At 41.2% G+C, this 14,771-nt stretch overlaps 1 protein-coding gene across 6 annotated transcripts in view; it reads left to right on the top strand.

The window, feature by feature from the left end:
* The window catches only part of shisal1b (shisa like 1b), a 29,512-nt gene that overhangs the window by 2,334 nt on the left and 12,407 nt on the right, over positions 1-14,771 (top strand). For 4 of the 6 annotated variants that reach the window (XM_028958463.1, XM_028958460.1, XM_028958458.1 and 1 more), the window contains exon 2: positions 13,074-13,287. In XM_028958463.1, the coding sequence (XP_028814296.1) occupies positions 13,221-13,287 (67 nt within the window). In that variant the 5' untranslated portion in view covers positions 13,074-13,220. The remainder of the gene's footprint in view (positions 1-13,073; positions 13,288-14,771) is intronic. The other 2 variants (XM_028958462.1, XM_028958459.1) reach the window with 1 other exon arrangement.

The raw sequence follows: 14,771 nt of genomic DNA, 5'->3' as shown, positions 1-14,771 counted from the left end.
AAGCACGAGAACCGGGAAGTAACCTTTCCCCTTATGATGACATATGGGGACAAATTCCAGATCTGGTCGTCTGAGCTGCTGCTCTCTGATCAGCGAAGTAGAATGACCAAAGCACTCTTTATACAAATCGCCATTTCTAGCCACTGCAGGAGCATAGACAGGCTCGGGGAACTCGTATTAATGATCTCACAAAGTGAAATTTTCATAATCGTGCAGGTAACATAGTTGCTTAACCCACAATAAACTCAAGTGATCAGGACAAATGTATAAATGAAAGTGAAGTGATTGTCACATGTGATACACAGCAGCACAGCACACGGTGCACACAGTGAAATTTGACCTCTGCATTTAACCCATCACCCTGAGTGAGCAGTGGGCGCCCAGGGAGCAGTGTGTGGGGACGGTGCTTTGCTCAGTGGCACCTCAGTGACACCTTAGCGGATCGGGATTAGAACTGGCAACCTTCTGATTACGGGGCCACTTCCTTAACCGCTAGGCCACCACTGCCCCAATGGGTTTGATTGACTGGTAATTTTGGCAATTGAAAAGTTCAACATTTTATAACTTTCTGCCACAAGCAATGTGAAACAATGGACAATTCAGTAAGGTGGCGCATGAATTTGAAGCACAAACATGTACTTGTCACATGTGCTTTCATGTGTATGATTTTATATCTCGCCCCCTTGTGGTTTGTTATAGAGTGCCTGAAATGGAAGTCAGATAAAAAAACGAGGTAAATGGTCATATATGGAATATGGTGAAATGAAATGATGTATTTGGAGACTTCTAATAAAATAAATAATAAAAAAACAAGGAAAGAGGACTTTCATGCATCTCATTAGGACAGGACAGACTGCATCGGAAGGCTTTAATTATAATTCGTAATTTAACAATGTGCATTCATATCTGCTAATAGGTTCCCGGTTATGGGTTAACATTACACAAGTAAGCCTTGCATTATACGTGCATTGTGTTAATATGTGTAAATGCTTTTATAATTCAATTACTGGGCACTAAAGGGCATTTTATCATGATGTACAAAAGCTGAAGGCCTCTCACCAAAGTGTCTGTATTATGCATGCATTAAAAATAATGACTGCAATTTTGAAACATGTTTGCAAAGTGCCATTAGCAGTCATAAATTCAGTAGCTCTAATGGATTAAATGATCTTGCTTTGTGGATACATTTGTGTATCTGCAGGAGAAGCATGAATGCCCTGAATAGGGCTGGGAAGCATGTAGCATATAGCATTTGAGAACGATGCTTGGAGAACCTGCAGCCGGGCTTTCATTAACACAACTGCATGCGTTTTTGTCTGGTGTAACTGGGAACCAAAGCCGACTAGACTCTCATCACCTACAAACCGTTAGTGTGAGCATGGCTGCTCACTAAGGGTGATGGGTTAAATTCAGAAGACACATTTCACTGTGTGCGCTGTGTGCTGTGCTGCTGTGTATCACAATGACCTCACCTACTAACCATTAGTGTGATCCATGCATGGCCGATGGTTTATTAAACCAGGAAAAAAACTGTCGTGAGCAACCTTGCTCAGGGAAGCACAGAAGAAGAACACAGAAGGATATAGATTGATCTGCCTCGGTTTAATAATCCATTTTACAGCAGGTCAGTGCATCGTGTATGTGTTGTATAGACTCATCGAGCCAAATCAAGACAAGTCTCAGTGGTTTTGTTGACCGGTGAAGTTACTTTCTTGAGGTGTCTCAGTGGAAATAACTCGACCAACTTGCTTATCTTACATGCCTACTGTAAGACCTTGCAAAATGTCACGGTGTCCTTGGTCAAGCCACAGACAGACAGAAAGCAGATGGTCTGGATGTTGTGGTTCTTTCATGCTGACCAGACATGGGGTCGGCGAGGGGGGTGGCACTCCCCTCGGCATGCTATTGATCAGCAGGAGGTATGAGAGGACTGCAGTCATTCGTCTTAAAGACGTAGAGCCTGTAAAGACCCTGATTAGGTCCTGAGCTGGAGCTATGGGCCTGATGTCCACAAGTCCGCATGTTCTTTTGAGAATGTTGAATGTTCATTCCTGACCTCAGAATGCCGGAAACAGCAAGGTTAATGGCTGAGAGCTGCTGCCTCCCATGCACAATCCTGAAAAGCATAATGCATATACATTATTGATATTCCAGGCTCACATGAGTTAGTTTTTCTGCTTGATAAGCAACTTCTGCTGTGGTCCAACGTGAGAGCTCATAGTTTTGAACCCGCAGAACTCACACACTGGCACTTTGCATCATGGTGGATGGACACTTACAAGGAATAAGCATTGTGATTATATTAGTTCATTAGAGCGCTGTGTTTTTGCAGGAGCAGTGCATGCTGTAAAACCATCATTAAGCTGAATTAATTAAATTATTACAAAATATTTAGTTCTTACTTTAAACAAGAATACGAGAAATAAGGTTTACAATAAAAGCAACAGTATAAATAAATGCTGTTATTCATAAATAAGTGAATCTGAATCACGACATTCTTGCTTTTGAATCAAGCGAATGTTCTGGGATGCAGTGTAATGATTTGAGCTGTCTATTGATTTTAGTTATTGACCAAATCCTACAGAAGGACCCGTTAATCATTAAATACGACTGCTCTTTATCTAATGAGTCTGTTAACCTTGCTTCTTCCGGGCCACTTGTTCCTGTTTTATGGCAACAGCAACTCATCCCTCGGTAGTGCCGTGCTGCAGCTGTGCTCAGATGTACGAACGTGTCTCGTCATCCAGAGACGCAGGTGCTGTCTTCATGCCGTGCAGGATATGAAAAAAGTGGGACAATGTTAATGCTTCACTGTTAAATTATTAAGAAGTTAAACAGAGGAGCATACAATACTTCATGAAAATGGAGTGCTACGAGTTGGCGGGACTAACGCTGAATTGTCCTTTCCAACATGGCGCTACCACTCAAGATGCTGGTCAGAACGTGCCAAAAGAGGTACCTGAATAAATTCCTCCACATTACCCACTATGTATTTACCCGGCCTAATCTATACAAGAATATGTACAAGATCAGGTTGGATCAGCGCGAGTCCCGCCCACTTACTTTGAGTAAGTCATACTGACAGATAGAAGTCATTCATGCCACACTGTGGCATGAATATTATTCAATAATAATATTTTTAATTTCCAGTTTTATTATTCATGACGTATTGAATTAATGAACGACGTTTTCATTTCCAATTTTAAATAGTTTATGAAACATTTTAGAATTTCATTACGGATGTATTATTCTGTTTCATTTTGGCACTCCATATATAAATGCTTTGCCCCATGCACTCAAAAAAAGAAGGGTCCTTTTTTCCTGCCTTAGTTTCAAATACCATAATTCAAATGTGTGGAAATAGGTGTCATAATTGCGTTAAGTTAACCCAACAAATCATTTTTTGAGTGTGCTAAGCGAACAAAAGCATGTTTGTGCTGCTCATCACACTTGTATCAGGGGCGTTGTTATCCAGATGCAGGAGCACATGTATGCATGTAATGACGATGTCATGGGTGATGTCATGTAAACCACAACTAATGAGGATTCCTTTCTGGAGGTCCTGTTGCTTCATGGCAGCTCTGCGCAGCAGGTACTCACTGCTCTAAGTGGCGCATTAAACAACTCAGCCGGAGCAGCGCGGGAAGCGGGGCCAAACAAATGCGCGCAGATGAATGATGCACACGGTTGTTGTCAAGGTGGTGAGAATCACTGGGCATGAGCTCATCTCTGCGCATTAACACCTGCATGTTTAAAATGACACCAGGCCATGAGCTACAGGGCTACAGTCCAGGCTGAAAGAAACCCCGCAAACCCTCCATCACCCATTACAGCCCTGTGGTTTTCTGTTTATTTCAATTCTGCATGCATATGAAAGGATAATGGGTGGTAGTAGCCTAGTGGGTAACTCGCTCATTTATGAACCAGAAAAACCACAAAGTCACCGGTTCAAACCCCACTTGAAGAGTGAAAAAAGAGTGAAAAAAGAAAGTGAAGTGAAACACTGCAGCACAGCACACGGTGACACAACAAAATGTGTCCTCTGCTTTTAACCATCACCCTTGGTGAGCAGTGGGCAGCCATGACAGGTGCCCGTGGAGCAGTGTGTGGGGACGGTGCTTTGTTCAGTGCCACCTCAGTGGCACCTTCTGATTACGGGGCCGCTTCCTTAACCGCTAGGCCACCACCGCCCGCCCCATACCATTGCCACTAACACTACTACTGCCTCTAACTTACTACCATTGTGTATCACCTCTTTAGAAGATGCCAGAATTCCTTCATGGATGACACGGGTCATGTCAAATAATATACACACCTTCCACCAGGCAGATAGTATGACCATGTGTGGAGGATGTATATGTTCCGTTCCTCCCATTAGGGTGAATGTGATTTAGCCCCAAATATGAAATTTCTTCATATTTGGTACAAATCCTGTGAACACAGGAATCGCTAAAAGTTTACTTGAAGGCATCATTCAGGTCAATATTACTTTTTTTTAACTTTTAAATTGTCACCGGGATTTTCGTGTGTTAAGACGCAACAGGCAGGATGTCATCTGATCGCTGAACTAACTTGCAACCTGACAGGTTTCCATGTGCATCATTTTGCAGTCGTAGTGTGTTGCCCGTTGTCTGCATATGAAAGCAGATGTTTGTTTTCTGTGCACCATGCTATTATTAACCTAAACGAAGAGTGTGGTTTATGTGCAGTAAAACAGAAAGAGCATGAGAGGTTTTTGATTAGGAACATAATGACTGTTTACCGCCTGAATTTGCCACGGTACATGAAGGAAGCTCCTGGCACTTTGTTCTTTGAATCTTTGTGAAAAAGCAATTGTGGTCTTTTCCCAGTAATTCACCACAAACAGATAAGCTGTACAGCCAGAAATGACTGTGGTGACGCGCCAGCTCGGAGCAGACTGGCTTATGCAGATGAAGAATGGCTTCCTTCAAGACACCAAATCAAATAAAAGCCCAGGACGATGTCAGACGTATCTCCCTCGTATTAATAATATGCTAATTAAAAAAAACCATAATGAGCTTCTTCCTGTTTCATCACAGTCGAGAAGGCCCATCCCACCCCCCCCATCCCCCCAACACGTTACAGTCCTCAGCACATTATTTAACAGGGATGATTGCAGCGTTATGCATTAATAACCAAACTGACACCCAATTACAATGAGAGGAGAGGTGGAATGTCAGTTTATGTGATTGGGTTATAAGTGTCAGTCCCTCAGAAGATGCCAGAATTATGGTGATCTTAAGCGGTGTGTGTATTTAATTCAATACAAGTTTACTTGTGTCAAATATGGCATTTTTAAAATTATTTTACTCTTTATATATTCATCATTATTTAATATATAAAAAGGTCTGCTGACAGGATGCTTCATGAACGCTGTTGCTTAGGAACAGCAAGTTCCTAGATAGAACTATTTTTAAAGTTGTCTTTAAGATTTGTTACGCCTCACCCTAACATCTTCCTGCCACTAGTGGCCGCCACTGTACTCATGAACACCAGCTTGAAAAATTGCTACTTTTCCGTTACTATCCTTGTCTGAGATCAGAACATTGCGTGTGGCATGTCTGCAACAGACGAGCGTGATCTGCTGTCGTAAAGAGCACTACATGCGTCATGCGGTTTGCTGGTGTCTTCTGGCACCACAGGTACGATTTTACAGTTAAATTAGGCCTGAAGCTTCCACTGTTGTAACTCACGAACCGCATTCGCCGTGTGAGGAAGACGATTTGTTCTCGTTATTTTTATATTTTGTGATAAGATATGAATGTCCCAGCAAACGACATGTTCGGAATTCCACTCCAGCTCTGTGTCTGTGGGTCATGGCTGTTCAGGACAGGAGGGTCAGGAAATGATGAAAAGCCAACCGGCCAGAACAAATAAATGCAGGCAAAAGCACAGCTCTAGCGACCATGGCGCTCGATATGTGACCCCACAGGCACAGGATGCCTCGCCCTGAATCGCTGTCATTTATGCAATTCCAGTTTTCCTGACTCACACCAAATGTCTCCTGGGATGCTGCCATTGGTCCAATTAGTGCAAATGACACAGCGCTCATGTTACTGCTCTTCTCCAAAGTATCACAAACACTGTTGACTATTCACTCGTGGCATATTGCATTTTCATGCATTTATCCCAGAAGGCTTAAAAGGCAGAGCTTAATATATTGGATCTTATTTAAACCCTTGTGTTTTACAACGTCTCTCTTCCTGAAGCTACAGTTAAAATATTAGGAAAAAAAAGTATTAAATATTTCCACTAACTCAGGGCTTATCGTAAATCAATTTTTTTCCTATTTATTAAATCTTAGAATAAACTAATTTGTTAATATAATACCACTGTTTTATATAAACGAGAGTGGGAGAAACACAAAAAACACAAGTATTTATTAAATTTTTTTTCCTCACATTGCATTTCTTTTAACTAGTGTCTGAGTGAACATGACTCTGAATGTCCACAGTGCCAACTCAACAATTTTGACCCACTGTTCACCAATGTGTCCTCACGACATGCATCTTTTTCCATGTTGCTCAGTTAAGAACTGTTGCATTATCTAATTTATTACCTCATAATCCCTGGGCCACTTGGAGCCCCTGATCTTATAATGAATTCAACTTATTAGACTGCAGTGGCAGTCTCATTAGAAACTGTTCGACTGGAGGCATATTTTTATCGCTGAGCAAAAAATGGAACCAAGTGGGAGAATTTTCATTTTAATTCTCTGTTAGAGGGAGAGTATTCATGTCATCTTAACTTAAGACTTTTGGGGTGACTTCACATGCAGACCTGATTTGCAGTGGCTTGTAGCTGAGCATTATTTCTAATCAGGTGAAAGAACACTCAGAACCACCTAGATGTATATCATGTATGACATCCAAATGATCAACTGGTGGCTTTTTTTCCGATTCCCAAATGCTTTGTGGAAGCTATCACTAGTTAACAAAATAAATAAAATCATAGTAGGATGTGGGAAATATTTTAAAATGTTTTTTTATGGGTAACAGCTACACTCTGGATTGTGATTGGTCCGCACAGTTCTATCTAATGGGGACAACAGACATCCAAACAATGATTAATTTTGCAGTAATGTGATACAGGCCAGGCTATAAAGCGCTGAAAAAAAGTCTCATTGCCTGGTTTGTTGAGCCAATTATATCTGATTAAATATTACCAGTTTAGGTATGATCACTGTATGCAGAAATAATCAATATCGAAGAATATGTAGACATGTAGAATATGTATATTAGGCTACTACACTCTGACCATCACCTCTAATATTAGTGTGCATTGCATTTTAAAATGACCTTTTCGATGTCCCTTTCGGCTTGATGGCTTTTCTTTTTCAAACCGCGTATCATTTGATATTATGGGGCTTTGCCACAGTTAAAGTGTCGGCTGTTCCTTGATCCTCGCGTGCACGAACTGCTGTCACCTCCAGCCATGATTATTTTCCCCCATGCGCGCACACCGCAGGGAGGACACAAAACAAGGAGGAGTTTGATTTCAGCTTCTGCTGATTGCGCCGCCTTAACCAAGTGGCTTCACACGAGGAACATTAGCCACCGTCTCCACAGGCAACCTTTCACGCTCTCTTTTCTGATCTCCTGTTCAAAAGGCCGACTGTGTCAGCCTCATACACACCTTGGTTACTACGTAGTTCAGACCCCCGCAGAAGCGCTTCCCAATTTTGTGACATTAGGTTTCCAAGGTAACAGCCAGAGTACACTGCATTAGGCTTACAGGCTTACAGGTTTTGTGTCTCTGTGTTTTTTTTTTTTATCTCTACATATAAATTCATAATTTATAATTATGAAATTTCTCGTTCTTTGCTGTAACGAAGAACCTTTAATGCAGTAGAATTTTTGTGTATATTTTTTTTGTGGCGTCAGTCCTCTTAATGCATTTTAAAGGCCAGTTTTACTACAAATAATCTTAATTTCAGGGGTGTCATCACAACAATGTAGAATCGACTTAACTTGGTTTGCAGCCAGAATATCAAATGGATCTGCTTTGGCTGTGCTATATTAAATGGATCACAAAGGATTATGCGGTGTTTGTGCATGTGCCAGGCTGCCACATTAGCATGTGATCCTCATCGTATAGTCCAAGCATGCTCATCACTGTTCAGTATGTTTTTTAGGATGTATGAGAAACAAAGACCTTCTGAAAGTTATGGGTAGCAGTTTGAATGATCAAGGAGCACCTCGAAGCACTGAATGCACTTCCGCATTTCTCATCACGATTTCCATGGGACACGTTCACAGTTTGGCATTTTGTGGACAGCTAGATAAGTGTTCTGTAGTGTCTGAGAGTGATGGGCTCTTCCATCACTGCCTGGTGCCCCTCTGAGATCTCCAGTGGCTTGATGCCTCTCCAGTGCTGCAGATGACTCTCATTAAGCCATCAAATGCTGATCCACTGTGTGCCCACTGGCTGTCATTAGATCAGCGACAACGGCTCTCTGTCTCTCGCGTATCACGGCTATCGTTAAAGGAAATTCGTTTTGGATGGCGCTCATCCATCAGCTGCACTATTGTCTGAGACGTCCCACTCATGCTGGAATTGTAGTTGATGGCACTGAAAGTGAGGCTTCTCCTCGGTGAGGAGGTGCATATTTTCCTGTAAAAGCTCTCCCCTCAGGCAAGTGTTGTGCGAGGTGAGTTGTGGTCAGTAGCAGGCAGTGATGAGATATTCTTCTACTGACATATCCCTTTCATAAAGGTGTGATGGGTGTGATGGGTGATGAAATCAAAATGAATGGAAATACAGTATATACACTGTCGATGCTGTAATTACTCACCAGACGTACCTCTTGCTTGACTGCCTCGCGTCACCTGGGCGGGTCGGGGCCCACGTCTTCTGGGTGCATGGGGTCAGCATCTCATCTGACCGATTCGCATGAGCACAATAACAGAAACGGAGCTCTAATGCAATGCCAGTGTGCAATGAACACTAATGATTGTTTCATACCCTGACACAATTTGGTGACTTATTTTTAGTCAGCTATGTTAGCTGTGGCGTGTGGTGTGTTTGTGGTGTGCTTCCCATCCACGAATACATACTTGAATTATAAATGCTTAGCGGTCTAACCTTGAGCTTACATTATCAATGAATGTGTGGATTCTAAATGTGTATTCCCATAGTAAAAACAACATATTTACAAATGAAATTAGCATATTATCACAGACAGTACTTATTGAAACACCTTGTCTGAGGGAATATACAGAAACTCGGCATTGCCTCTTGAGGTGTATATGAGCTGATTTATATATTTTTTATCTTGCTCACTCACACAAGAGTGTGAAGCCTGCTGGTGTATTATATGTTCAGTTTAGTCTACTTGAAGTTTTAAACAGAATTCATTTAAATTCAGTCAAGTCTTTTATTTAACAAGCTGCCCTTGTCCTAGAAAGCACATTATAAAGATTAATGCTGAAAAGATGCGCCCAATCAGAAGTAGCAGGGCGATAAAGAGAGCTTGTGAGCAAGAGCGATAACGTCTGGCATCAGCGGTGCAGATGCACAACAGCACATTTATTTTATGCCAGATATCTTATGCTTCGTGCCGTCTCTGTTCTCTCTTCCCTTTAATATGTAAATAGCTCAAATAAACTCCTTATCTGTTCATGTCAACGACAGATCTGGGTCTCCCAATTTTTCTGTAGTCTACATATTTATGCTGGTTTTAAATGTAATTGGTGACGTCCTGAGATAGCATCAGCTTATGGCCTTGCATATGAATCCTGCTGTATTACACATAGCTAGTTAATGATTAATAGACTTTTTTATTCATCAGCTGAGATCAACACAGCGTGTGGGTTAATGGATTGTTTCATGGAGCTGATTGAATCTGAAACCAATGCAGCCGACATTAATTGAGCTGGTAATGCAAGTGTGTTTTCCATTATTGTAAGCTTGCAACAAAAAACGAAACAGAAACATAATTATCAATATTGGTAAACAGCATGTCCCAAGTTAATGATTCATTTATTGATTACAGTTGTCTGAATATTCCACGCCGGAAGGATTGGCTGGAAAGCATTCATCCAAAGCATATAGAAGCAAAAACAAATATTAAGATTTTAGGTTTCATCACTGTTCCAAATATATACTCCAGTCATGAAAGTGGCCAAACAAGTGATTGCATCCATAGATGCACACAGAAACTGAAGCAAGAAGGGGGGTCAACAACTACATGTATGAACAACTACATCTTAATATTCCGCAAACAACCAAGATTATACAACATGCAGAGGGCTGGAAATACGTGGACATAAATCAAAATGGACACCTTCTAAATACACATTTAAAAACACAGTAATAACAGTAACAGTATCCTACTGCAATGACCGTACCAATAATATAACTGTTCCGCAATCATTTTAATCTGCCAGGAATTTCTGTTCTGTAATCATTTTAATCTGCCAGGAATAAAACAAGCTTGTTTATTTAGTGCAGGTTTTAAATGTATTTATTAATTTAATATTTATCTCCAGACTAGATCCTCCAAAAGGTATTTTCAAAATGTTGAAATGTTTGGGTCATGTCATTGAGACATGAATATGTTTTAGTTTCACAGCAGAACTGTAAGCAGTAAAAAAATATAGCAAACATATTTACAGAATATGAGTCATCAATAATCTTATTCATTAAACACAGCAGCATGTAAAATTAATACTTACAGTATATATAATAAATATAGGTCAATATAGGGCATATAGGTAACAGATAAAAAAAATCAAGAGAAATTGAGCGCATTCTGACAGCCATAGAACCGAAGAAACAAGTATGTTCTGCTCATCACACTCAAATGCATGCCTTATTATAGATGCCGTTTGAACATATTTCTAATGACTAGAATGATATATAATTGTACCTTTTGAACACGTATGGAGCAGAGGTTTCATTTGCAGAAGTCAAGAGTAGGAGTGTATTGGGTTTCAACAGCCAGCACTTGCTGGGGGTTTAGGGGAAACCCTGGTCCCTTTGACTAAACAAGGCCATTGGGCTGGCGTCAGGCCCAGAAGCTTAAACATGTGGTGCACTAACAAGCCTCCTGAGAGCCACAGCATGTCCGGGAGTCCCGAGGGAAGACAAACCAATGTAAACCAGCATTAGAGTCTGAAGACGATGCCTCTGTTCATTCCCACCGACATGAAATTTTATTTGCACCACGATATAATCAGATAATTCAGCACATTCTGCATATAGATATAGGCCACTCTCAGCTCTGTATGCTATATTTAATGAATTCGCATCCGGGATTTTCTACTGAACAGGTATCAGAGAGCCTTTCTGTTTACCTTTTGAAGATATTTCCCCTGTGGATTTTGAGTGTAGACCTGTGTTTTTTTTTTTTTTTTTTTTTTTCAAAGACACGGGTTTCAGACAGATATTGATCACAGATATGATGCGAGATTTAAAAATGATGATATTATATCCAAAGCACAATGCAACATATACAAGGAATATATTCACCACTTATGTGAAAATGCTGAAAATGAACTTGTTTTGTGTTTCACAACCAACTTTACATTTACAGCATTTATCATTTATCAGATGCCCTTATCCAGAGCAACTTTACATATACAGTGGGGCAAAACAGCCTGACAATGGGGCTCTGATCACGGACCGCTGCCGCTGATTAGGCGTCCGTGATTAGAGCCCTGTAAAAGGGAAGACTGCTGCTGCATTCATGTGGACACCTCACGTGTTGTGTTTGCGTTGCTCCTGTCAGTCCGACACATGCCTCCAGGTTGGTTTTTCTTTAACACTTTTCCCCCTGTTTTCTGGCCCCGTGCCTCATTTTTTGTGCTTTTAATTAAAATCCCCTTTATCCTGATGGCCCGCTTCTGTGCCTCATTCACCATCTCATCCCTAGTAGTGACAATGAGAGAGGTCTTTAATTTTCCTCGTAGGTATACTTCAAGAGACAGAGACAAAAAACAGATCCAGGAAATAACATTTTATGATTTTTAAAGAATTTATTTGTATAATTGTGCAGAAAATAAGTATTTGGTCAATGACAAAAGTTCACCACAATAATGTAACCTTGGTTTGCAATGACAGTGGTCAAACATTTCCTCTAGGTCTTCATCAGGTCTGCACGCACTGTAGATGGTATTTCAGCCCATTCTTCCATGCAGATCTCCTCAAGAGCTGTGATGTTTTAGGGCTGTCGCTGGGCACAGACTCTCTATTGAATTGAGGTCTGGAGACTGGCTAAGCCAGCCACATGGCTAAGATCCAGCCACATGCTGGAAGATCCAGCCACATTTCATCTTCAATACTCTCCTGTCCCCTTTGCAGAAAAGCAGCCCCAAAGCATGTTTCCACCTGCATTCTTCCCCCTCCAAACTCAAGTACTTCTTTGGTCTCATCTGACTACATGGCATCCTCCTCTGGATCATCCAGATGGTCTCCTGCAAATCTGTAGATGGACCTGAACACATGCTGGCCTAAACCTTTCGAGTGCTGCAGGATTGTAATCTTTTCTCACCAAGCTACTTGCCTGTTGTAGATGGGCAGGTGCACAGTTTTGTCACTGGTGTCCTTAGACAGCTCTCTGGTCTTGGCCGTGGTGGATGTTGGAGTCTGACTGTTTGAAGGTGTGAACAGGTGTATTTTATACAGATTACAAGTTCGAACAGGTACCATTAATACAGGTTAGGATAGAAGAGCTTTCAACTGTCACTATTGAAGTGTACCTATGATGAAAAGGAGAAAGTGAAGTCTGATGAGTTTACAGAGTTGTTCATTAACATGAGTTAATGATAAGAAAGTGTTCAGCATAAGCTGAACTGTTGGAAAACCATTCTGGAAACCGCGAAGCCAAGAGATATATATGGAGCCACTGTGCTATATAAATAAAGAATGATATATGCTTACATAAATTTGAAGGGTTTTGAGCGGTTGTGTCTCACATGGCGCCCGGCCAGGTAATTCATCATGGTGACACATTGCTGGGTCTGGATGCCTTTATTAGTACGCTGGGTGGGGTGAGATAAGAGCTGAAATGTCATGCAATATTCTGACTACGCATGCGTTTTTCTTTACAGGTGACCCCTGACCACTGATGTTATGTTGCAGGCGGCGCGGGATCTCGCTGTCGCAGCCATGGGCGGAGCTGGCTTGAGGTAGAACAGGATGTCCAAGATCAGCTAGAGCCGAACCGCCTTCCTCCGCACCGGTGTGAGGACAAGAAGATGACTATCACCAGCCGTCAGTCCTTCAACGTCCTGGCGGTCATCTTCCTCCTGCTGTCAACCGCAGGTGAGTCCAGCTCATTTGTCACACAGACAGCCCCTCCCTGGCGCTAATGCAGAGTGAAATCCTGCAGGATGTTTTTTACAGACGAGATGAGAAGGAGTAGAAGCCGGGGTGATTGAGGTCAAGTAGACGGCCGCAGACCCAGAAGTCATTCTGTAGGAGAGCAGGAGCGACTCCAATTGGAATCGCTTGGTCATGAGACCCAGGGCACGTGTTTGAGCAGCAGTTGTGACATTGGGACATCTGTAATAAGGGCACATTTAAATTGCGCCAACTCTTTCTTACAATGTCTTGCAACAGGTGGAATTTTATATTTTGTGTTCTGCCACAGGCTTGTCAAAATGAGCTCACATGCAATTAGAAACATAATAAAAATAATATTTAATACTTAATACTTAAGCAGTTTTCCCACACATTTTGCTTTATTAATTTCATTCATGTGCAGTGTATGATTGCAGTTAAGCTGTATAAAAGGCAAAAATCACAGGCATTATTTAATACGGTTTCACAACCCATGACAAGAGGCAACATTTACAATTTAACAAGATATGTATGTAAATATATATTTTTTATATATTTGAGAGCAATTTTGTATGTACATAATGTATACATCTTAATATCTCCAACAAACCTGATGTAAAAAGCTGGCAGGGCTTCAGATCACTCAAAACCAGATCAAATTTTTACATGAGCTAATCACATGGTCAGTCACCCTGGAGCCACGTACGGTTATGTAATGCATCTTAAAATTCAACTTAAACTACCGCTGTATTTCTCATGCCTGAAACATTACATTGTTCCAGACATTTACTTTTCTTAAATGCCAACTTTGTTGTATGTGTCACCTGTAATGTGCTGAAACTACATTTTAAGAACACAGGACACTTAATCTAGTATATGTCTAATTAAGGGACCCATCACACATCTTCATCGTATCTGGTTAGCGATGCTGTATTTCCTTGCTTGATGAAACGGTGCCGGGGAAGCACATCTGTTGGAGAGGGTGTTCCTCCCGGCCGTCGACACCGTCACCACTTTCTGACCCACGTCTCCATGCACTTTCATCTAAATGCTAATGGCAGTCTGTTCTATTCGTGGCTGCCTGTTCAGCCGGTGGGACCTTCCTGGACAAGTGGCAGAGTCTTAATTGTGTCTAAGCAGGCTGAAGCTGCCTCAGAATGAGAAAAATTATTATTATTGTTTTTCAGTCTAACCAGCATTCTTAGACATAAACACTAATGAGATTAAGAATTCTTTAAATCTTTTAATATTCATATTTGTCCATGTAATATTCCATTAGAGAAGGAAAAAAGAGTCATAAATGATAAAGAACTGCAGCAAATTGTTAGACCCATAAGAGAATTGACATCATCGGAAACGAGAAGCCTTATCACTCTTAATGATGCTATTCTCCACAGTTCACTGAAAGGACAATCAGGGTAAATGAGGGACGATGTCCTGCATGCCAGTAATGATTACTTGAATTC

Source organism: Denticeps clupeoides, chromosome 17 (assembly GCF_900700375.1).
Source record: "Denticeps clupeoides chromosome 17, fDenClu1.1, whole genome shotgun sequence".
Lineage (NCBI taxonomy): Eukaryota > Metazoa > Chordata > Actinopteri > Clupeiformes > Denticipitidae > Denticeps > Denticeps clupeoides.
The sequence above is the reverse complement of the archived record's forward strand: the minus strand, read 5'-3'. Positions and strand labels throughout refer to the sequence as shown.